The sequence below is a fragment of the Manduca sexta genome, chromosome 13 (assembly GCF_014839805.1).
Source record: "Manduca sexta isolate Smith_Timp_Sample1 chromosome 13, JHU_Msex_v1.0, whole genome shotgun sequence".
Taxonomy (NCBI): domain Eukaryota; kingdom Metazoa; phylum Arthropoda; class Insecta; order Lepidoptera; family Sphingidae; genus Manduca; species Manduca sexta.
The window spans coordinates 13,117,309-13,141,282 of NC_051127.1; the positions used below are offsets into that span (position 1 = coordinate 13,117,309).

General features: G+C 40.9%; 1 protein-coding gene across 1 annotated transcript in view; it reads left to right on the top strand.

Moving 5' to 3' along the window:
* Positions 1–131: 131 nt before the first annotated feature.
* LOC115450222 (ubiquitin carboxyl-terminal hydrolase puf) overlaps positions 132–23,974 on the top strand; it is a 31,528-nt gene continuing 7,685 nt past the window's right edge. The window contains 51 exon segments of the mRNA XM_037438308.1: positions 132–329; positions 482–578; positions 1,505–2,247; positions 2,373–2,644; positions 3,049–3,267; positions 3,841–4,017; positions 4,355–4,433; positions 4,970–5,042; positions 5,495–5,613; positions 5,872–5,983; positions 6,319–6,484; positions 6,843–7,076; positions 7,228–7,355; positions 7,432–7,510; positions 7,625–7,809; positions 8,223–8,403; positions 8,602–8,752; positions 8,975–9,275; positions 9,441–9,627; positions 9,803–9,931; positions 10,942–11,121; positions 11,340–11,667; positions 11,870–11,994; positions 12,198–12,317; positions 12,531–12,653; positions 12,944–13,114; positions 13,223–13,334; positions 13,504–13,718; positions 13,964–14,132; positions 14,326–14,552; positions 14,848–15,051; positions 15,410–15,582; positions 16,089–16,255; positions 16,461–16,554; positions 16,904–17,081; positions 17,348–17,488; positions 18,305–18,465; positions 19,019–19,145; positions 19,359–19,469; positions 19,790–19,866; positions 19,937–20,045; positions 20,226–20,384; positions 20,592–20,840; positions 21,105–21,251; positions 21,356–21,520; positions 21,781–22,014; positions 22,283–22,417; positions 22,620–22,810; positions 23,105–23,302; positions 23,445–23,638; positions 23,830–23,945. Of these exon segments, the coding sequence (XP_037294205.1) occupies positions 287–329; positions 482–578; positions 1,505–2,247; positions 2,373–2,644; positions 3,049–3,267; positions 3,841–4,017; positions 4,355–4,433; positions 4,970–5,042; positions 5,495–5,613; positions 5,872–5,983; positions 6,319–6,484; positions 6,843–7,076; positions 7,228–7,355; positions 7,432–7,510; positions 7,625–7,809; positions 8,223–8,403; positions 8,602–8,752; positions 8,975–9,275; positions 9,441–9,627; positions 9,803–9,931; positions 10,942–11,121; positions 11,340–11,667; positions 11,870–11,994; positions 12,198–12,317; positions 12,531–12,653; positions 12,944–13,114; positions 13,223–13,334; positions 13,504–13,718; positions 13,964–14,132; positions 14,326–14,552; positions 14,848–15,051; positions 15,410–15,582; positions 16,089–16,255; positions 16,461–16,554; positions 16,904–17,081; positions 17,348–17,488; positions 18,305–18,465; positions 19,019–19,145; positions 19,359–19,469; positions 19,790–19,866; positions 19,937–20,045; positions 20,226–20,384; positions 20,592–20,840; positions 21,105–21,251; positions 21,356–21,520; positions 21,781–22,014; positions 22,283–22,417; positions 22,620–22,810; positions 23,105–23,302; positions 23,445–23,638; positions 23,830–23,945 (8,775 nt within the window). The 5' untranslated portion in view covers positions 132–286.

Below are 23,974 nucleotides of genomic sequence, written 5' to 3' on the forward strand. Positions count from 1 at the left end.
TTTTATTACAGAAAATACTTTTATTAAGTCTTATTATTAAATTAATTTTGGCAAACTAATTGATTTTATAATTGACATAGGTATTACGGGGACAAAAAATGCCAGCTAACGAAACGTTATTTTGACAACAATCGTCAACAATGGTGGAATGGATTCTGTGACATTTTACGGCAGTGTTCGTTTTCTGATACGAAAAATATCAATAATGATCAATATTTTGCATGAAAATAGACCTGCGATGTTATTGCAGTAATACTTAGTTTAATTTTGACACAAAACATCAATAATGTGTGATGTTTGTTCGGAGTTTTCACAGCTTTTAGTAAATTGTAAGTTACATTGTTTCGAAATTTTGTGGCCCATTTGCTTGTTTCGTGGGTTATTTGTGTATGAAACATTATAAATAGTCGTATTAATGTACTCCTTATCGCATAAAGACCTTCGCTTTTATGCAATATTAAAGTAACGTTTTGATTTCTAGGTGAAGCGAGGCTTACAGACGATGCATCCCAATATCCAACAATAAGTCAATCTGAGCTGGAAACAGTGCTAAACTACATAATATCATGGCCGCAGAGGTACTCTTATATTTTCTTATAGATATTTCCAATTCGTAGACCTTTCTCTGTTTAAATTGTAACCTATTAAGTTCAATGGTATGGTCACTTAACAATGGTAGCAATCTAGTTTCATTGCAGTTTATTTTAACGAAATAATATTTACATCGCATTCAAATGGTGTTTATACGACTATAATCTGTAGAAATCATAAGTCTTCTTTGTTATACACACTTATTTATGTAAAAAAGTAAAAAAATATAGTTATGGAAGCTGTGATTATTGTACAGATTAGCAAATACATAGTTGTTGTCCCCTAAACTAATATTTGTTACATACAAACAAACTTTTTAACAATAATCATAATCCAAAGCACAATAAATTGCCACAAATTCAATAAACTTATAACTTTGAACACATAGATTTTATTATAGTTATTTTAAATATAATTCCTATTTAAATAGATGGTAATTAAAAGGTTTCAATCCATTTTGGAATGAAAGTATAAACATTAGTTAAAACAATCAATTTGATTGGTGACTAGAAATTAAGCTTGTTACAATTAGACAGTACAAGTAGTTATTCCATTGTAATAGTATTGTTGTGTTTTTAATAGTTTGGATTTGTTTTATTATGTATACAACATACATTTTTGTGTACAATCTCAAGACAATGTATAGGTTCAAGCGTTAGGGAAGTGTTTGAATTTAAGAAGTTTATATTTATTTGTTTAATTCTTCTGTAGTACTAAGGTAATGCTTTTAATTAGGCTTCTATATGTTTGGTGCTTTTAACTAAAGTGTTTTCGATGGGATAAATTAGTATGTTTCTCTAAAGCATTATTACAATAATTATTGAGAGTCTATAAGATTCTATAATTGAGCTAGGCATTTATTATGCCATTTCTGCCAACTTGTGTGATATTTTACCCTAAGTATAATTTTTAGGCAATGTATGTGCTGCTACAGAGATGTGAAGAACTTTGAAAGATTTTATTTAGTTGTGCAAAGCATACTGTGTTTGTCCGTGTGCCAGCTGAAACAACTTAAAGATGATATTATTGAGGCTGCTAAAACGCCTGCACCTGAAATTGAACCAGACAAACAAAAACCTGATGACACCACACCACCTAAGAGTGAAGAGGTGAAAAACAAGGAACCTACAGAGGCAGATAATCCTCCAACATCAGAGAGAGAAAATGAGGCACCAAAAGAACCTCCAGTGGACAAGCCACTTGCAGATGATTCTGAAGCATGGCCCATGCAGCAGAAAGAGAAGCTCATGCACATTGTATCCAAAATTTTTCTTCTCAATTTCCCACTATACTTGGCTTGTAAACATTCAGCTCTCAGTCGCTTAGATGACCTTTCCGCACAGGAAATATCAAATTTGAGCTCATACTGTGATTTGCATGACACTGAAATACCAGCATACCTGCTTCGTAATGTCAGTTTGTTTTGCAAACTGGGTGGTATATGTGCCATGACTTCTGTGTTTGAGCAATCAACACCAAACACATTACCTTTATCTATGGCCCATGCTATAGTGGCAGCTGTTGGTAATCTCAAGTTATGGCTGAACTTTAGGGCTGTTGCCCAACTGTTCATGCCGTTGAGGAGTAAAATATTAAAGTATATGTGCAGCTTAGAGGACAAGGATCTTCGTGTACCGGCAGTTAAATCCATGGCAGGTAAATGAATGCTATTTCCATTTCTATATATATTTATTTTGATTATCATGTTTGTCGTTCAATGATATAATTGTACTGTTATTAAAAAATCAGTTGCATGTTGAAAGTTTTAATATTATCTTTAGATTTCATGTGGGGAGCTGCGAAAGAACCATTAGATGCGCCGCTCGCGTTTGACGGCGACGGTCTCGCGCTCGCCTTCAAGTACTTTAACAGTAGCACGCTTACCATGCGACTGGCTGGCGTGGCGCAGATCAACGCTCACATTGTGGCGCACAACGAACTGTGCGCCGGCGAACCGGCAGCTGACGCGGAGCTCGCGGGTCAGCAGCTCGCCACCTGGCTCACCAATAACAACATAATTGAACATCTCTTTGGACCTAATTTACATGTCGAGGTTAGTGGCCATGACACACTTTGTAATGCGTGCGATATAATGAAACTTGCTCAGGTTAGCTGGCGCGTAGCCATGCATGGACTGACAGCTGATGTTAGTAAGGACAATGAAAACCTGTTTAGAACTCAATTTGTGTATGGGGGTACTCACCCCCATACACAAATGGGGGAATTACATTTGGAACTTGTTTTGTATTGGTAATAATAATTTGTTAAAAAATTACTTAAAAATACATGCTAATAAGATTATACACTAGTGTAGTTTGCCCATAAGTAGTTCTGAATAGAAATGTCTACTGTTCCATGGCTTTAGTTAGCTACCATTTCGATTCCTGCCAGATTAAGATCAGTACAATGACTTATTGTTAAAAAAATAATTTCAAATTACCTTATCCATTGACTTAGGTGATAAAACAAGCGCACATGATCCTGAAGTTCCTGGCGGTGGAGACGCGCGTGACGCCAGAACACGTGGAGCTGGTGTGGGCGGCGGCGCAGCTGAAGCACTGCGGCCGGCAGGTGTACGACCTGCTGCCCGGGTTCATACGCGCGCTCGCGCCCAAGCCCTGCGCGCATTTGTATAGTCTGCTGTGTTCATTACCACCAAAAGAGCATACTGAACAGGTATATGTAGTAATGGATATTGGCTTATCATTATAAACCAGTTTTCAATAAACAATTACAACAATCTCTGATTCATCCCAATCATCCCATGAGGTTTGTAACATTTAAGTTAGCATTATTCTAATTGGTTCATTTTTTTATTGACCCAAAGGCAATATTTGGGACTGTTTATTGAAATCTGTTGTCAATTAATTATCATTTAAAGAATTAATGCAAAAAAAATTGCTTAGTCAAACAACAAAATATAGGTTTATGTTCATCTAGTTCTTTGATATTTAAACACAGGCCTAAATGTGTATTTATATTTTAGAAATATAAAGTTCATTATAAGCAAATTGCTGGTCTTTCATGCTAACTCATAAAATTCAGCATTGTTGTTTGTAGTTTATTACTAGTAGTAAATTCCACATTATTTTATGATAGTTCTATATGAGTATATCTAAAAGTGAATTTTTGTTGATATTTTTTTATTTACAAATAAATTTTTGATTTGGTTTCCGTCAATAGTTTCGGCAGGGTGTTAGGTTGCTCTGTTCGACACGTACTTCGCGTCCTAACCGTACTCTGTTGTAGAGTTTGTACTTGGCGTCGGCGCTGACGCGTGCGATGTGGTCGCGCGGGGGCGGGTGCGGGGGCGGCGGGTCTCCGGGCGAGGAGCCGCGCGCGCCGCCGCCCGCGTGCAAGCCGCCGCACCGCTCCTCCTCCGAGGCGAGCGTCAGCATGGACCAGACCAACTCTGATGATGACCCGGTCAGTCAGTCAGTCACCTCGTAGACTAACACGATTAAATTCACCGACGATTTTCATCCTCATATGTAGTACATATTTTGTGGACTTTAGTGTTAGAGGAGGTCCCTGCTTATCAGTGGCAAAGTAATACACAATTGATATTATTATATTTTGTAGAATGGTTTTTCCCATTTGACCTTTGGAGATTTTGTGAATTAAGCCACTGCTATCCTTATATCCACACACAAACCACCTAATAAAACATATTATTTATCTATTACGTGACAAAGGTAACTCTACCACCTATTGGCTTGTTTCACAAAATATTCGATATTTATTGGACTCAAATTCTCTTTAGTGTGAGGAACTAAGCACTTCTGGTGAAGAAGCTGGTCCTACTCCACGCAAACAAAGCAAACACCAACGGGAACTTACCGGTAAGAAAATGATGACATTTATTTTACTATCTTATATTAGTGTCGCACGGCTGGATGTATTATGAGGTGCTACCATAATTTTGATTAGCAAGAGACATATCGTACGTAGAGGGTCGCCTGTATTAAGCTTAGTGTCTTTTGGATAATACTGGAAACAGACCCCTTGACACTTGACTATACTATGCGACTTCACAAAACCATCTACTAGGTCATGCACTATGTGTAAAGCAGTCGCGAAACGTTAAATTTTCCGAAAAGGAACCCGACACAACATATAGGTACTAATATACATGAATGCGGTGTGGAAGTCGTTATAATGATAATTAGATTCTACACAAGTCCACGTAAAACAAAGCTGAAGGGAATTGGGTTACATGGTCCTTTTTTCACTGGTGTGAAGTATGGTCAGTCAAGATCGCTTATTAGGCTTTTGCTTAAAACGATTACGGCTGACGTATTGTCATGTATAAATACTCTGTTTAGAGAGCACTAACTTCTTCTCCGTTATTGATATTATTTACCAATGTATTTTACAGCGGAACAAGAGTGGTTGCGAGAAGGCGAAGAGTTGACAAAGAAAGAATGTTCAACATTGAAGTCTTGTCAGAAGTAAGTGTGACTTTAGAAATTTAATTTACTATTACATTGATTTTGTTCTATTGTTATAAGTTACAAGATTCAAGATCGAAAGCGTTGTTATTGCATAAAAGAATTACCTAAAGTTTCGATTTATTGTTATGTAGATGGCTTTTCTGACTACTAAAAGTGGTTCGAATAGATCAGAGTAATTTCTAAAAATATGAATAAATTTTGTTGTTGATGGATGTTGCAATCCTAGAAATAAGACACTTCTGAGATTTCGAAGCTAGTGATTAAGATTTGAGGAAAATCTGTTTTCCTTAAATTCACCTTAAAATCTCTCAGGTAAGCACCTGGGAGATATTTATAAGAATTCAAAGACTTCTTTAATTAATGAAGCACATGCCATACTGTTATTTGTTAACAAAAATATATATTTTCTAACAAAATATTTAAATAAGTGACCTTGTAATATTCTCTAGGCGCAGCAAACGCGCCGGCAGCAGCGGCAGCGCGAGCAGCGGCGCCGAAGAGCTGCTGCGTCCGCGCAAGAAGAAATTATACAAGAAGCGACACAAGCCAGGCAAACCCAGGCATTTCCGTGAGTGCATGGTCCATACAACTCTTCAAACATTTATAATATTATGATTAAGTTTTTATTTATATGTAATGGATAAATACTATTTGATGTTTTGTGTATGGGCAGTTTGTAAACTTAAAAAGAAAATAGTATGTATTCACGAATGTAGTATGCATAGACCGTAAACCATGTTGCCAAAGTGAAAATTTTTTTTCTTAATTATTTAAATCCTGGATGTTAATTTATGTGTCACTCAATATAAGGTTGTTTGCCCAGTAGCGACCCAGTTGAAGGCTGCGGATCTCGCGGAGTCAGTATCAGAAGTGGAAGAGGAGTCCTCCGGGAGTGACACCGCTCACTGTCAATTATTGTGCGACAATGTCGATGCCAGGTTAGTCACACAGGCCATTAGTTCTATCTCATCAGCCTACAACTGTCCACTGCTGAACATAGGCCTCCCCTAAAGCGTGCCACGGTGCTCGTTGCTTTAGTTTTTATCACAATAAATGTTAGTAAAGACAAATCGATATTATTTTTACGAATCCTTTTTGCCAGCAATACTGTTCACTAGCGCCACTATTATATACTCGTTATTCCATATAACGTGTTACGGCCTTTGTTGTTTACTATGAATAATTTATGTGGCGTTTAACCTCTGTGTGATAATAGTTGACCGCAATCGTTGCTTTTCAAATTACTTGTCTTGATAAATTATAATCTATGTAGGCGGTTAATGGAACTGCGATTGATGGAGAGCTATAAGCGTCGCGGCGGCGAGGAGGAAGAGGGCAGCGCGTCCTCCGCACTCTCGCCCAACTCGCACCCGCACATTGCTGACCTCGATGAGGACGACTCCGCTTGCGAGGAGGAACTCGCCAGGCTCGCTCAGCAGGTAATGCATTGTCGGCGTAGGTGGAAATATTAATATATTATATAGAGGGTAAATTATTTAAATGGTCATAAATGGCGAAATTCGAGACTATGAAGGATATCAAAGAATTTACAAAGGAGTCTCGGGGCTGATTTAACGAAAACTAAAATTGCATAATAAAATTTTTGGAATATCGATATGTGATTTTGAATTTATACTTCATTTTAATAGATAAATTAAATTTTTTAGATGAAAGGTGAAAAAAAATCACCTTTTAGATTAGTGATTGATGACACGTCCAGTATGTTGGTGTGAAATTTCGAATAATGTGTGACTATGGTAGGATAGTTTATAAAGCCTATGATATGGTATGTTACAGGCGCAGTGCCTGTCGGAGTATCAGACGGCGCATGCGCTAGCGTCGGCAGCGGGCGCGGCGGCGGCGGCAGCGGCGGCGGCTGCGGGCGCGCGCGCCCGCGGGTCGCGGTCAGGGTCACCCGCGTCCGCGCCCTCGCCCCCGCCGCAGGCCACGCCCGCCACACCCTTCTGCGCCGACGACGTGTGCCGCCCCGGCAACACGCTGCTCTGGGACCTGCTGCAGGACGGCGCCATCGTTAGTACTATATTCATTGTCTTATTTTATTTCATCGTCATGACATTCGAGTGATTAAAAATAACTTATTTTGTTTACATTTTATTATTTACATATCATTCTATTCTATATTATGTAACGTTTAAACGAATGACCTGAATTAATAATACAGGAGCAGCTAGGCGAAGGTTTGGCTCTGGAGGCCGAGAAGGCGCTGTGCGCTCTGCTGTGTTTCAGCACCGACAAATTTATTAGGATAAAGTTCATTGAAGGCTGCCTCGACAATCTTGCCAATCACAGGTATGTAAAATTGTTTGTTGTTATGGTATTTTTAGGGCTACGTTCTTGAAGGATTACAAAAAAATATATTTCACAGATCTGTTGCTGTTTCACTCCGGCTACTGCCGAAGTTATTTTCTTCCTTCCAACAACTTCGAGGAATGGATATGCATCAGGTAAAATAAAATAAAATCATATTATGATTTGACTACAAGTGTATATTGGTCCTCCGAGCCGGACATAGAAAAAAGGCCGTGTATCCACATAAAGTAATGTGCGTGTTGGGGCAGGTGGTGATGTGGGCGGAGCGCGAGCGCGGCATGATGCGCCTGTTCCTGGAGGACCTGCGCCACTACACGCAGCAGCCGCGCGCCACCGCCGACGCCGCGCACTACGCGCACATCACCGAGCTCACCGTGCGCCTGCACTTCCTCACTGCCATATTCTCACCGGTCGGATCGCCGCAGCACTTCCGGTATATTCTAATTTAAAATACTGTACGAAGTGTATAAAAAAAGATGCTTGTTACTGACACTGCTTTACTGTTACGAGTTATACAAGCGCGACAGTGTCTGGACGCCAACTAACTTATGTAATAAATAATACGTAATACACAAGTAAATTGGAATTTTTTGGTTTTAGCAGGTAACAATGTTCAGAAGAATAAATTATGATTAAGAGTAAATAATTATAACCTTTACTAATATGCAAAATACAAGGGTAGTTATAAATTGTGCGCAGGTATAAGAGCAAGAACAGGCGAAGGAACATCGCAATATGCACTGACTAATATTTTAACTAGTAGCAAACCTTTTGCTATATGTTTCATATGTACTGAAGCCATGCACGCTATATTAACATTGGTAACAGCATTATTCCGGTGTGCAGTTTAACAGTGGAGCAAGTGGAGGAGCTGTGGCAGTGCCTGGTGGTGCGCGGCAGCAGCGAGTGCGCCGACTGTCTGTACTCGTGGCTGCTCTCGCACACCAAGTCGCCCGACCAGCACGCGCTCGGACTGGACGCGCTCAGGTTCCTCTACGTGGAGAAGATGCCCACGCTCGACCCGGAGGTAAGTTCATCACCAAACTGTTGTCTTACAAACAATCGTTTTGCCATTATTTTTTCAAGTGATACATGAAATTAACTAAACAACATTATGTCTTCAGCTTTGTGGTAGAGTTGTTGCACCCATTGCGCACGATTGTGAATGAGGTCGATTTATTTTGTAAAATTAATAGTTTACTAAAATGTGTTTTTTTTTCTACAGACAATAAGCATAATGGGCCTAAGCCTGTACCAGCAGCTGTGTAACCTGGCGCGCATGGCGCTGGGCACGGGCGACTCGCGCGACTCCTCGCACCCGCACACGCTCGCCATGGACCATCTGTGGAAGATAGCACTGCGGGCCAACAACACCGGTAAGCGTTAACGATTATTTACATTTCTGAATTTATCTGATATATTTCTTGTTAACAAAGTGTGTTGTGTTTATGGTTACTTTTATATGAATTTAGTACTAATTAGTAAGCTTAGTAAGCTGTAAATGTTAGATTCATTTAAATTGATTTTATTCCGTACCATTAATTCATTTCAATCCTTAATATTTTTCATGCATCTCACATGCTACTTTTTTGGCACAGATGTATCCATGGGCGCAATTCAGTACCTGAACAGTTACTACATGGGACAACAGTTGCAGCAGGAAGACGACTTTGTGGCGAAATGCATGTTCCACTTGTCTTCTGCTGCTGAAAGGCTCATTTCCAAGAAACAGGAGACTGATAGCGCCTCGCCGTCTCAAACTCCTGCTGACAATGAGAAGGAAGAGAAGAAAATCGACAAACAGAATATATATGAGCATATGACAGAGGAGGCAGCGTTGCAGTGTATACAGAGGGCATTGTTGTTGCTCAAAACTCATTTAGATACTTTCAAACGGCGGTAACTATTTGATAATTTATATGGCATTAATTATGTACTAATAAAATACTATGATACTCGTACTACTAATATGAATATTCGTTCTATTACTAAGTAGCATATTATCTATTATAAGTTTGAAATAAGTTGGGTAGATTGAGTGGTGGTATGTGTTGCGCGTTGCAGATACGCGTACCACCTGCGTCGCTGGGCGCTGGCGGAGTCGGGCGCGTGGCAGGGCGCGGGCGGCGCGGGGTGCGTGCGCGTGACGCTGCAGCCGGCCGGCGCGGGCCCGCGCGCGCTGCTCGCGCTGCACCACCACGACTTCGTCGCGCATCTGCGCGCGCACGTGCACGTCTGGTGGGAGACGCAGGTACCCCGTGCCGACGTCATGCAGCAAACTATTTTTTTTAGCGGTCGTTGAAAAATGTATTTTAATAAATCTATTATATGGCAGTTAATTAATTAAAAACACTACAATCTCATCAAGTTTAATTGATTCATACTTCGTAAAAATAATTTTGTTCTACAACTTATCCTGCCAACAGATACAGGGAGAAGAAGGCGTCACAGCATTATCCACAGATGGCCCGCTGCGAATGATAACACAGGGACAAGAGCTGACCGTTGATTACGACGAGAGAACACTGTATGATATGGGGTTTAAAGATAATCAGGTAATTTTTAATCTCTTAATTTAGAGTATAATAAAATCTATACTTCTATACTATTATATAAAGCTGAAGAGTTTGTTTGTTTGTTTGTTTGTTTGTTTGAACGCGCTAATCTCAGGAACTACCAGTCCAAATTGAAAAATTCTTTTTGCGTTGGATAGCCCTTTGTTCGTGGAGTGCTATAGGCTATATATCATCACGCTATACCCAATAGGAGCGGGGCAGTAATGGCTAATCTCAGGAACTACCGGTCCAAACTGAAAAAAATCTTTTTGTGTTGGATAGCCCTTTATTCGTGGAGTGCTATAGGCTATATATCATCACGCTATGACCAATAGGAGCGGAGCAGTAATGACTAATCTCAGGAACTACCGGTTCGAACTGAAAAATTATTTTTGTGTTGGATAGCTCTTTATTAGTGTAGTGCTATAGGCTATATATTATCACGCTATGACCAATAGGAGCGGAGCAGTAATGGCTAATCTCAGGAACTACCGGTTCAAACTGAAAAAATATTTTTGTGTTGGATAGTTCTTTGTTCGTGGAGTACTATGGGGTATATATCATCACGCTATGACCAATCGGAACGGAGCAGTAATGAAACATGTTGCAAAAACGGGGAAAAATTATTAGTTTTGAGAGCTTCCGTTGCGTGCGCTGCGTAAACGGTTAAAGTTATGCAACAATGATGTTTGACGGGATTATTCCTCTTAAAAAGTTCTAAAAAATATATTATAAAACAAAGTCCCCCGCTGCATCTGTCTCCCTGAACGTGTTAAACTCAAAAACTACCCAACGTATTAAGATGAAATTTGGTATGGAGACAGTTTGAGAGGCTCCCGGGAAACTACTACTTTTATAACGGAAAACTTTAGCCTGAAAAACTGTATAACGCGGGCGGAGCCGCGGGCAAAAGCTAGTATTTTAATAAAGCAGGTCTAAAATCTCATGTTACATAATATTACCTCATCTTATTGAAATGACAATACCTTTACTTTGCCTTCCGTTCCTAGTTGGTGTTCGTTTCTGTGGGCGTGGGTGGTCGTGGCGCTTGGGCGGAGTGGCCATCGGCCCAGCCCGCGCCGTCAAGAGCTCGTCTGCCAACACTTCTGCTTCTTGACCCAACATATTTTCACCACCTGTTTACCCTCATGCAAGCTCTTGGACAGATGAAAGAGCCGGGGCCTAATGGGGTGAGTGTTCCGTTATTTATTACAATGCGACTAAAGTGAATTAATAAAGAGTGCAATAAATTGAATTGAATTGAATTGAAAGTACATTTTAACTGATAATCTTGTTTAGACTATTCAGTTTTGATAAACATAATATGCAGGCGATATTAAAATCAAATAAAAAAATATGCATGTACAGTAAGAAAATTTATCGATAAATAATCATTAAAAATATTTAGGAGCTGGTAGCGCACACAAAAGCGCAATTGCTGTCACGTCGAGTTTGGGATATATTACAAGCAGTCCCTCTCAACCCTACGCTATTGGAAGCCTTCCAAAACCCGATAGAGAGCAAATTACCAGAATTAATCGACCCTAACAGCCCTCAAAAACTGATGTATTCACTACACATTATCGATAAGCTGAGCTCGAACAACACTACTCCAACCGTCAAAGAGACCACGGTCACAGAGAAAACAGAGGACGAGAAAGCTAGTGTTGAGACGTGGAACGATCTGTTTATAAAGAAGGGTGGACTAAGACTGTTATACGATATAATGATGTCTGGTAAGTTGGTTTATGCATTAATATATCGATATTGGCATGATATGTTTTTTTTCTTTCGTTGCACATAAGGATAACGTTTCGATTAGTCGGTTTTGTTTAGAACATCTATATTTTTTTTCATCTGAAAGGATTAAATTTAGATGAAACTATTAACAAATTTTAAATTGATTTGTGTTTTATAATAATTACATGTCTACTTTAGGCGTCTTGCAAAAAAGCGACGATAGCGAATGGCGGCAAGATTGTCTTGCCTTGCTACTGCAGCTCTTGTGCCGTATTGGAACGTTACCCACTTCCGATCCTGCGCAAACACCTAAATTACACCCGGTAAGTATTAATAAGTGTTTTTGAATAGTAAGTAGCCTAATTATGTATGCATAACATTTTGACTGTCGACGAGTTTATCGACAAAAGATTAATATGAAAGTGACAAATTACTTGTGAAAGAATATTTTTTCAAAAATATTTACGCATATTATTTGAATGAAGTTTAAAATGAATTATGTTATAATTTCTTTTCTGATTTTTAGGCGTTGTTATCTCTTATGAGTGCAGAGGAGACAACGGAGAGGTTAATATCGATACTGTGCGAGGCCGCCACTCTTAAGGAACCAGCTACTTATAAAACTGGATTTTGGGGTCGAGCTCAGGTATTGTACTTAATTTGGATGTTATTTTATAGACTTTTTAGCACTGTCTAGCAATCTTTAAGTCACAGTTTTGGTAAAAAAAGTAAATTCCTTTCACATTTCGTTACTGATATTCATAAAAAAGTACAGAGAAAATAAACTCGTGAAACAATCTTCGCAAATATGTGTTTTTGTAGTGAATTTGAATACTATATATTTTATGTATGTGTTCAGGTGGTGCAGCACGCGATGCGCATGTGCGTGTGGTGGGCGCGTGGCGGCGGCGACGCGCCCGCTCTCGCCTGAGCGCTGCGACGAGCCGCACCTAGGCTGCTGCTAGACGATAATGATCCCGCCGTTAGTATGCTTTGTTTATGTAATATTTACTCGTATATTAATTACTATATTCCCAGTATTTTAATAGACATAAAGTTACGTAGCTTTTGCACGTTCTACGTGAATACGTACGTTACAGAATTGTAACCTAAGAGTTCTTGTCAAGACAAAAATAACTGTAAAGCCTATTTATTATCGTTTAGCAAGTCAAATAGGTTGGAAATATGATTATAAAAAAAGTAATGTCGGCTACGAACTTAAGTACCCCATGTTAATAGTGCGTGTAGTTTGAATGTTGTTTGTGCGTGCAGGTGCGTCGCGAGGCGGGCAGCGCGCTGTACCGGCTGTGCGCGGGCGGCGAGGTGTGCGTGCTGGCGCCGCTGCTGCAGCTGCTGCTGGAACAGCTGCCGCGCGCCGCCGACATGCGCCCGCACCCCGCCCTACACACCCACCACCCGCACCACCCGCACCATCATCAAGAGGTACCGTTACCTTACACCACATCGACATTCCATATATGAATTCTCATATGTATAGTACGCGTATTGTGTACACTGTACTTATAGCCTAGTCTCTATGATATTTTCTAGATTGTACACCATCACGCGGAAGAAGGGAAAGAGCCCTACGGTCCAGCGTGTCGCGATTACTTCTGGCTCGTTTGCAGGCTTATTGACGGTCTGCCTGAAGAGTTTTTCAAAGGTATAGTGATTGCTCTACCTCAGATATATATTTGTCGTTATTAATGTTTCAATTGCAGGAAAAAAACAATTATATGTAAAGTAGCTAACTTTCAATGAACAAAATTAATCTACTTTGATCATGTTGGAATTCGTCAATATTATCTGATGATTTATAAATTTGTTCAAAGAGGGCGCTACGTCCGAAGACAGCGGCGCGCCCGATCTCAACGAGCTTTGCGAGCAAATTCGCGTCTCACTAGAGAAGAGGGAAATTATCGAGAAGAGAACTGAACCTTGTACTCCAGATGACGGGCTGTACGGGCAACTTAGCTTGTTAACTCATCTACTGAAACACCCGCTTAGATTCAAGACCTCTGAACAAGGCACCAGGACTTTGGAGATGGTATGCACGTGATTGTAATTATTCTATTATTTTTTAAATAGAATGCATTGTAGAAGGCGACATTTTCTTACTGAACACGTCTCTTCATACCTACAATACTTTACGTAGATTTCATTATAAATTGTCCCTGCTTTAAAACAAATAAAGACAAATATGAAATAAATAAAACCCAATTCCTACGTCGGATGAATCGCGTGCTTAAGATAAGCTAATACGAGGAATTTGCCTCTTGATCCTATTCGAAGGTGTTCGGTTTCCTGTTCGACGTGCCCAACCCCGACAACCGCAACCTGCCCAAGTGCAAGTCGCAGAAGTCGCGCGCGGCCGCGTACGACCTGCTCGTGGAGCTCGTGCGCGGCGCCCCCGACAACTACATGGTGCTGCACCACAAGCTCATGGAGCATCACAAGCCAGGTGCTGCTCCCTTGTCGTGTAATCTGTGACCTATTATTCTCAACTTCGTTGCATTGTCAATTAAAATAGAACAACGGCAATAAGTGTCTACTGCATGTGTAAATTCAGACATGTTTGAATACGACGTTGTGCCACTGCGGTGACCATTTTTTACGGTTGTTAGATCGTAACTATGAAATACTTACGTTGGCAGGTCCGTCATGCTCGTACCCGTGGGACTACTGGCCGGCGGAGGAGTCGCGGTCGGAGTGCGGGTTCGCGGGGCTGACGAACCTGGGCGCCACGTGCTACATGGCGTCGTGCATGCAGCACCTGTACATGATGCCGCAGGCGCGTGCCGCGGTGTTGCGCGCTGATCCGCAACACAGCCGACACGCGCCCACGCTCAATGAGATGCAACGCATGTTCGCATACCTCATGGTATGTATTATGTGATGATTATGACAAAAAAGCTATCAACATCTAGCTGAAATGACGTAGAGTCAAATTAGTAAAAGAGTGTGTAGTCCTTACGTTAATAGTTTCCGAATTACTCGATGTAGTTTCTCCGCTAGGCGGACGAATGGGTACGTTCTTTTGTTCCGTGAGTATACATATGAAAATCCGATTAATGATTGATAGGTTGAGTAAAGTGGCTTTAGTAGAATTATTTTCTTATAGAAAGATAAAATGTTAACATGTTATATGCAACAAAAAATATTTATTGATTTTGTAGGAGAGTGAGCGCAAAGCGTACAACCCTCGCAGCTTCTGCAAAGTCTACCAGATGGATCACCAGCCGCTGAACACTGGCGAACAGAAGGACATGGCGGAGTTCTTCATAGACCTCGTGTCCAAGCTAGAGGAAATGACGCCCGAACTCAAGAAGCTGGTCAAGACGCTGTTCTGTGGAGTGCTTAGTAACAACGTCGTGTCTTTGGTAAGGACCGTGCTGTTTGATAGTTTTGATAATAAATTAATAGATTTCTTTTAAATTGGCCACGCATTAGCTGTTTTAAATATAGAGAAGGAAGTTATGAATGTTTTTGTTTAAAGATATATTTTTTTATACCAATATAAAATCTCGTCAACTGTTTGTTTTCTGAACTATTTACATTTTAGTACAACAAGATCTAAAACAAAATATTTTTTATATAAATATCAAGAAGGAAGTCAACTTTTTGCTATGACTTACAATTTTTGTTAATGATAAGTTACACTAATATGTCGTCAACTCTTTATTTTACGAAATAAGCAAACATGAACTGTATTTTTATCGAGTGTTTCGATGTCATCAGGACTGTCCGCACGTGTCGCGCACGCTGGAGGAGTTCTACACGGTGCGCTGCCAGGTGGCGGACATGCGCAACCTGCACCAGAGCCTCGACGAGGTGACGGTGAAGGACACGCTGGAGGGCGACAACTGCTACACGTGCAGCCAGTGCGCCGCCAAGGTGCGCGCGGAGAAACGGTACGCGCCACCCACGCCGCTACACCAGCCTTGTTGCATACAGGGGCCTTATTCTCTATCCCGCACGTTATTTTAACAGTGCGTAACAAGCACGTAACACAACGCATCATGTTTAGGACCATAGAAATTTGGCTTACAGTATACCATTCCATGCACATTTCTCGAAGATAACATGACACGGCCGCGTTATGCGTTTACACTATCATACAGAATAAGGGCCCAGATGTCTGTAAAGGAGACTCGTTTCATTGTTTTTTTTTAAATCCTGTAATTTGACTTTATCGATTTTCTTAAAAACTAAACTAAATGTTATTGTCACCATAATTTAAAATTGTGCATACACGTTTAAATTGACAATAACAATAAAATATCAAAAAATATATTGCTTTGTGTCATACAATTTTACGACGAATCAAGAAACCTCTTTGTTTTTTGAAGTCGGTCAAAAATTAATAACCGCACTTATATTAAAAAATGGAGATAATTCACACATTATGGTATTCCAGGGCGTGCTTTAAGAAGCTACCTCGCATACTTTGCTTCAACACCATGCGATACACCTTCAACATGCTCACGATGCTCAAGGAGAAAGTGAACACGCATTTCTCGTTCCCGATGCGGCTTGACATGTCTGGATACGTTGAGAAACATCTCATGCCCGCGCAATATCAAGGTGCTTTCAATATAAATCTATTTACTTTTTAATAAACATAGAAACAAAATTAAATATAATTAGTATAACAATATGTTGTGTTAACCCTAAAGTCGATCTGTTATACTAGCTTAAGCTCATGCCTATGTATGTCAAATATAGTATTAGGGTTTCACAATAAAAAGCGAATTTTTAGACGCCATAGATAATCAAAAATATATTTTAGAGGAGAAAAAAAAGATGTCTGAAACGAACAAAGAAGAGGAGGGCAGCCCTAGCGCCGACAGCGAAGACAATCCAGAGGCTGAAGAGCATTATGAGTAAGTACACATACAACTTTATATTAGTTTACGGTACGAAGGATGACACCTATACCCCGAAGGCCTTTGCGTCTATTCCTAAACACTTTGTTTTTTTTTTATAACTTAAACATAATGATGTATGAGGTTAGGGTGGGTATGCCCAAAAATATAGTCGAATTGAGAACCTCCTACTTCTTTTGAAGTCGGCAAAAAATATTTATGTTCTCGACAATGTTAAACGTAAGAACTAGTATTTTTACTATAAGTACAAATACTCGTACTTACGAATCGAACATTTGACACCAATCTCACTATAGTTAACATTAAATTACTTGAAAAATGTATTAACGTATGCATCATCCCCTAGATACGAGTTGATAGGCGTGACAGTACACACGGGCACGGCGGACGGCGGACACTATTACTCGTTCATACGCGACCGCGAGCACGAGCACCACGACCGCTGGCTGCTGTTCAATGACGCTGAAGTGAAGACCTTCGACCCGGCGCACCTCGCCGCCGAATGTTTTGGGGGCGAGATGACTGTGAGTATTACATAATGATGTCCCACCAATGATGCATTATTTTTTAAATTGAAGTAACATTGGGATTTAATGTGACTAAGAAATAATAAAGTAGGATATATAATATAATAGGCTACGACGTATCTATTTTAGAAATATTAGTATTTAGGTTGTTGTATATCTCGTATTTTTCATGGATTAGTTGTGAGATTTGGGCCATTTTTTAAATTAATCGAATTTATTATTCGTCTCGTGTTTAATCCGTCCCATTTTGTGTATTTGTATAGAGTAAAACGTACGACTCGGTGACGGACAAGTTCATGGACTTCTCGTTCGAGAAGACGAACAGCGCGTACATGTTATTTTACGAGCTTAGCCCGCCGCGAGCGCAGCGCGACTCCGACAGCGGACAGCAGGAGGAAGCGCAGGTAACTTAATGATATTTTTACACATATACACGTCACACCTTTATCTGCGAAGGGGTAGGCAGAGATGCAAACTTGGTACTCACTTTTGCCATGTGTGTTCACCATAACGGGCACAAATTCCTGAGCCCGGATGATACCGAACAGAAACAACTAATATCACCTTGCCCTACCTGGAACCTCAGAGTGATGTCTTACTGCGCACTCAATACAACTATGTTATCGAGGCAGTCAATTTTGTTAAACCAACATTATATTGTTCATTTTACTTCTTACTTATATTATAAGTAAGAATTTGTTAGAAGTAAACGCAGAAACAGTTGAACAGATTTGGACGAAATTTGGCAATTGGTAATAACATGATGGATTAACATTTTCTCCCATGGAAAATAATGTTATTTTTTCTCAGAATTTTAAATACAAGGCGATGGCTTCGTATGCTATAAATCGCTACAGTATTTTAGGTGTTTGTTGCGGGAAAGTCTTTTTTAACGTGGGCGAAACCGCAAGTAACACCTAATTTTATACTAAAGTTTAAAGAAAACAATTAAGTCCTTATGCATCTTCTTCATATTGTTTTAAACCTGCTATCATAATGTATCTCAGGTTCTTATTTATTTTGTCAAAATCTCCAATGTTATTTAAATTACTTTACATACAGTAAGGCTGCTTAGTGATGACTGGTTTGAAGTTAGCGATAAGTAGAGATATAGTTTTTTGTTGAGATTAATGGTAAGTGTTGAAATATATTTTCATTGTATTTTACTTCAGGCTGGCCAAGTCAATAAACACATTATAGTTATTTGTATTTATCGCCAGTCGTCCACGGCTGAAGAAAGCAGCCAAGCGTCATCGGTGGAGCGACGCAGTAGCGACACGGCGCCCGCTATCACCTTGCCGCCCGATCTGTTGAAGTGGATATGGGACGACAACATGCAGTTCTTGCACGATAAGAATATTTTCCAGCACGCGTATTTCACGTACGTAACTCGTAATATAATATCAGCGCTGTGTTGTATACTGTCCCACTATTGGGCACGGCCCTCCTCTATACTACTGAGAGGGATTAGGCCTTAGTCCACTTCATACACCCTCGAAAATTCCTATAGAGAATTTCTAAGGTATGCAGGTTTCCTCCCGATGTTTACCTTCACCGTTAAAACTAGCGATAATTCACAAGGAATACCCACGTAATTTTTTAGAAAAGTCAGAGATGTGTGCCCTTGGGATTTGAACCTGTGGACATTCGTCTCGGCAGTCGGTTCCACAACCAACTAGGCTATCGCCGCTTTTTTTAACTCGTAATATATCTACTCGTAATATACAGGTATTCTTTAATGTTACTTACTATATCTGTATGATGCAATTAGTTGAATTTGACAACAAATTTATAATGAGATTAATCTCGGCTTGTCTGAAAGTGCCTTAGTGTCGGAAAATCGATTATACAGTTCAGCGGATGGATCCGTACAATGCGGGAAGCGATAGGTCGTTGGATGTTATATTAATGCAATGAATATTAATCATTGGCAGGTTCATGGGGCAGATGTGCAGCTCAGTGCCGCAGTCGCTGCTGACGCTACGTCCGGAAATCACGGAGATTGCTGCTCGTCTATCAACGTCATTTTTCATTGAGACATTCATACATGCTAAGGAGAAGGTAATGTTTTTTTAATTTGTCTGATTTTGAAACAAATTTCTAGTAAAGAAAGCCTCAAATACGACTGTGGATAATATCATAACATAACATTATTCTATAAATTTTATTTTGTAGGGTAGGCAGAAAAAATCTAATCATGCCTCAAATATTGTCTGACAATCTTCCTTTCAACATACTTACGGTCACATGCTATATATATGACTTCCTTTACAGCCAACAATGGTGTCTTGGGTGGAGTTGGTCACGAAGCAGTTTAATGCATCGGCAGCCGCGTCCGAGTGGTTTTTAGGTCACATGGCCGATGACACATGGTGGCCTATGCAAGTAAGTAAAATCATAGTAATTTTTTTTTACGAACACGGCTATGTGACCCCGCCGCACCTGATGGTAAGTGTAGTGGTGTCTAATAGAATGTCGACTGACGAGAGATAATTACCGCTCGACAGTCGACACAATTATATCGGCCTGTTGGAACCGGATATATACTGGCTGATCCCGGAACGCGGCAAACTTACGTTGGCCACTATGACGAGTTTTAACACATTCTGTTAGGTGGTCGCTATCCGGACGGATATAAAATATATCTTGCCACCAGAATTTTGACATTTTGACAGTGAAATGTAATCAATTGTTCTTTGTTACAGGTTTTAATAAAATGTCCGAATCAGATGGTCCGGCAAATGTTTCAAAGGCTCTGTATGCATGTGATACAGAGATTGAGGTAACTTTAATGTTTTGTAACTGAATATTCGTCTTTATGTTCATGATGTTAAATTCGATATTTTTTCCAGGTCTAGTCATTGTGCCTTATACCTGCAGGGTATGGAGGAAGGCGAAGATAATAGCAAGTTGGGCGAGGCGAGTTGTGTTACTAGGTTTATAAGAATGTTGTTGTCTTTGGTAAGCATTTTTAGTAATTTTATTTTGTAAATTGATTGTTTTTTTCAGATACTGTATTGGAATTAAATTACTCTAATTTCACAGTACTGAAGTTAATGACTGACATTGTTGTTAATAAATAATAATGTGTACTTTTTCTAATGATTTTACTAATGGTTGGTAATATATTTCTCTTCTCAGATGGAGAATGGAGCGCGATCGCACTTACGGCATCTAACGGAATACTTCAGTCTATTGTACGAATTTAGTAAAATGGGAGAGGAGGAGGGCAAGTTCATGTTGCGAATCAACGCCATCAGCACCATGGTCAATTTCTATTTAGGACAAAATGGATCGACAGTGAGTCAAGAGTATTTTCGCTTTATATCGTTAGCATATAGTAAATATATTTGAATTGAAAACTTGCGTCTCAATATTTTAATTATTGACCCTTGTTTCTGCTTTAAATAATACGTGAATCGCTGACTGCTTTTTAAATTTCCCTCGTTTTCTTTCGATTTTTATTAGCAACAAAAACTTAACACAATACTACTTGGTTATCGCCAGTCTGACTCGCCAACCGAGGACGCAACTGCGAGTGGCGGAAGTGGCGGAGGTAGCGGGGGAGGGAGCGGCGGTAGTGGCGCGAGTGGCGGCAGCGGCAGCGGCAACGCGGAGAGCGGCGGCGACAAGCTGCGGCCCGGCGCGCTCGACAAGATGGTGGCGCTCGTCGGCGGACTCGTCGAGCGCTCGCGCGACGCCGCCGGACACCTCGCGCTGCACGAGCCTGACGCTCGCGCGCTACTGCATGCCAAGGTATCAAAACTCTTCCCTCTCTATCACTCTGGATCATTAGTGCTAAAAAATCGGAGGAGCTTAGTTCGCGTATATCTTCTTATTCGATTGCGAATGTTGACTGAGATTTATATAGAATTGATACAACACCACCTGATGGCAACAATGTGATACGTTATACAGCGACATCTACCCGCCATCTTACCCCCTACCCACGGTATATAAGTTCAGAGATGCATTGTTATGAAAAGAAGAAAATGCTTAATGATACATTTGTCCGTGCAGGGGTTTCCTTTCATCTACCAGCAGACGCGCGACTGTTTAAACTTGCAGCAGACGCGCTCGTTGATATTCGCGCTGTGTCGCTGGAACGAGCCGCTCGCGCAGAAGATCGTCAACATGATCTTCCAGGCGATCGCCAAGCACGCTGAAGTAAGTAATTAAAATAACTTTGTTAATTTACTTGTTTATTGGAAGTTTTATTGTGTACCAGCCATTCCCTGACACTTCCATATAATTTGTTGTGGGCTTCGCAGAGCTGCAGTCCTTTTTTTAAGTTGCTAACGCTGCTGGTGGAGGGTAGCGGCGGCGGCGGCGGCGCGTCGGGCGGGCTGCCGTGCTTCACGCAGCTCGTGCTCGCGCGCCTGTGGGACGTCGCCGACGTGTGCCCGCACGCCGCACTCGAGTGGCTCGCGCTACAGGTACGGGCCTATCATGCTAGCTATAGTAATATAGCTCTTACTGTTGAGTCGCGTTATGATCGTTTGAATTGTATTTGTCAATTATTTCCTGGATGCTATAGAATGTTTAGCCTATAGAATAAGGTAAATATTAACAATAATAAAATGTTATCCATCTAATAGTTACTATAAAACTTTGATTTGCAGCACATTCTCTATATTTAAACTAGAGAAAATTTTAATTTAAATATAAAATCGTCACTAAAGGTATATTGATGCAGGTCCCACGCAACAAGGCGGCGCACGCGTGGGCGTTGCGCACGGCGGAGCGGTGGGTGGAGAGCCAGCTGCTGGCGGCGGGCGCGGCGCGCGTGCGCGGCGGCGGCGCTTGCTGCTGGTGGCGCTGGTGCCGAGCCAGCACTTCCGCGCCGGCTACGCGCGGGCGCGCCCGCACCCCGCCCTCGCCGCACCACCTCGCCAAGCTGCCCGACACCGCGCACCACACGCTGCACCAGGTCGATAAACACGCTATAACTATTATAAAAGCTACCCTCAGTATTTTCAGACGGCCACAAGTTAATTGCTTCATAATCTCTCAGCGTCTTATTTAACCTTAAGATAGATGAAAGTATCACGTAGTTGTAGCACCGTTAATGTCAAATTTTGGCCCTGAGAAAAAAAAATAAGGGTAGTCATATATTATGTGGTTTAATATATACGCCTTTAAATAACTTTAGACCTAATTTGATGTTAAAGTTTCTACAATGTTCTTATTATTTGTAGGTATACACTATGCTGTTGGGTAAACTGAAGGCGGCGCGCAAGTACACAGACATCGCAGTGCACGGCACGATGAAGCTCACCGCGTACTTCGGCGTCATGTCGTATTGCGTCGTTAGCCGGGTCGAGAAGTTAATGGTAAGGTGTAGCATATGAAGCTTATATTATGACTCTTAGTTAAAATAAATCTGATCTACTAATGAAAATAATTCATAAGCCGTAAAATGGTAGTATACTTTATATCCTACATAAAAGCACGTTTCTTATGGTACTAATGAATAATAACTTTCATTATCAAAGAATAAAAAGGAAAAATCTCCAAAATTCAATTTCCTCACAGTTTGGTCAATACTTCAACGACCTGTGGGACCTGTACCACCCATCGATATCGGAGCCGTCGGTGGCGGTGCACCCAAACAAGCAGGCGCTGCTCACGTTCTGGCACGCCGTGTCCGTCGACTGCCCCGAGAACGTGCAGCTCGCGTTAGCCAACCCGCGGCTCATCAAACATATCGCCTTCAATTATATACTGTAAGTTTGATAATAAACATGTCCTACATTGTGTGCAAAAGCTTGTTTATTGCGCATTATTGACCCTTAAAGCCGTCTTATAGAGCAATGTATATGTGTTGCTATTTCTTAGAGATTGAACAAAATTACAGACGATCTTCTTACAATCGATATTCCATATCGATATTGAATATCGATCGTAAGATTTTAATACTTTTATATTTGTTTATTTAATTATTACAATATTTGCCTTAGATATACTATAAAATTAACTTTTTATTTGAACGTATACAATAAAATGAACGTAAAATATAGCGCGGACCACGAGGACGGCGAGGTGGTGGCGTACAACCGCGCCATGCTGCCGCCGTACTACGCGCTGCTGCGGCTGTGCTGCCGGCGCAGCGCGTCATTCGCGCGCTCGCTCGCGCAGCACCAGAACGTGCACTGGGCCTTCCGCAACATCGCGCCGCATGCGCATCTATATCCCGCCGCTGCTGACGAGCTGCTCAGGTAACTGACATTTTCCTATTGAAACCAAACTATATATAGTAGTGTCCAAAGAGCCGTCAGTTATGTTTTAAATTTATTATATTAAGTATATACGCATAATACTATTCTTTTACATATTAAACACAAAACGATGTATATCCAGATTGGCTAGAGTGCTGGCCGCGCGTGGAGTGAGTAACAACGGCAACGGCAACGGTACGAATAGCAGCAACAGTAACAGCAACAGCAGCAGCGCCGGCAATAGCAACAGTAATGGCACCAGCAGCGGCAGTGAGACGCCTGACGGCAAGGAGGCAGCCGCTTTCAGGCGGAGCACTCTCTCGGCGTACCTGCAGGGTAATCGTTTATTTGCGTTCGTTCACAAAAAGTACCTGCCAATACCACTTATCCCTCTTATTGAGCCAAAATCCGGAATGCAGATAATCCGGAACAAAACAGTATTGCACTACACGTGTGTTTCATATGGGATGGGCAAAACAGCATATTCATCTAAATATTTATATCCGTTTTACTCAATATGTATGCAGGATTAAACGGCAGGACCTGTTGGACTACACTCATATCCGCTTTCTGCACATTGGTAGAAAACGAAGACGACAGGCTGTACGTCGTTTACAACGGCGGGCTACAGATGACCTTTGAGGTAAGTAAATTTATGATTAGAAACATTTA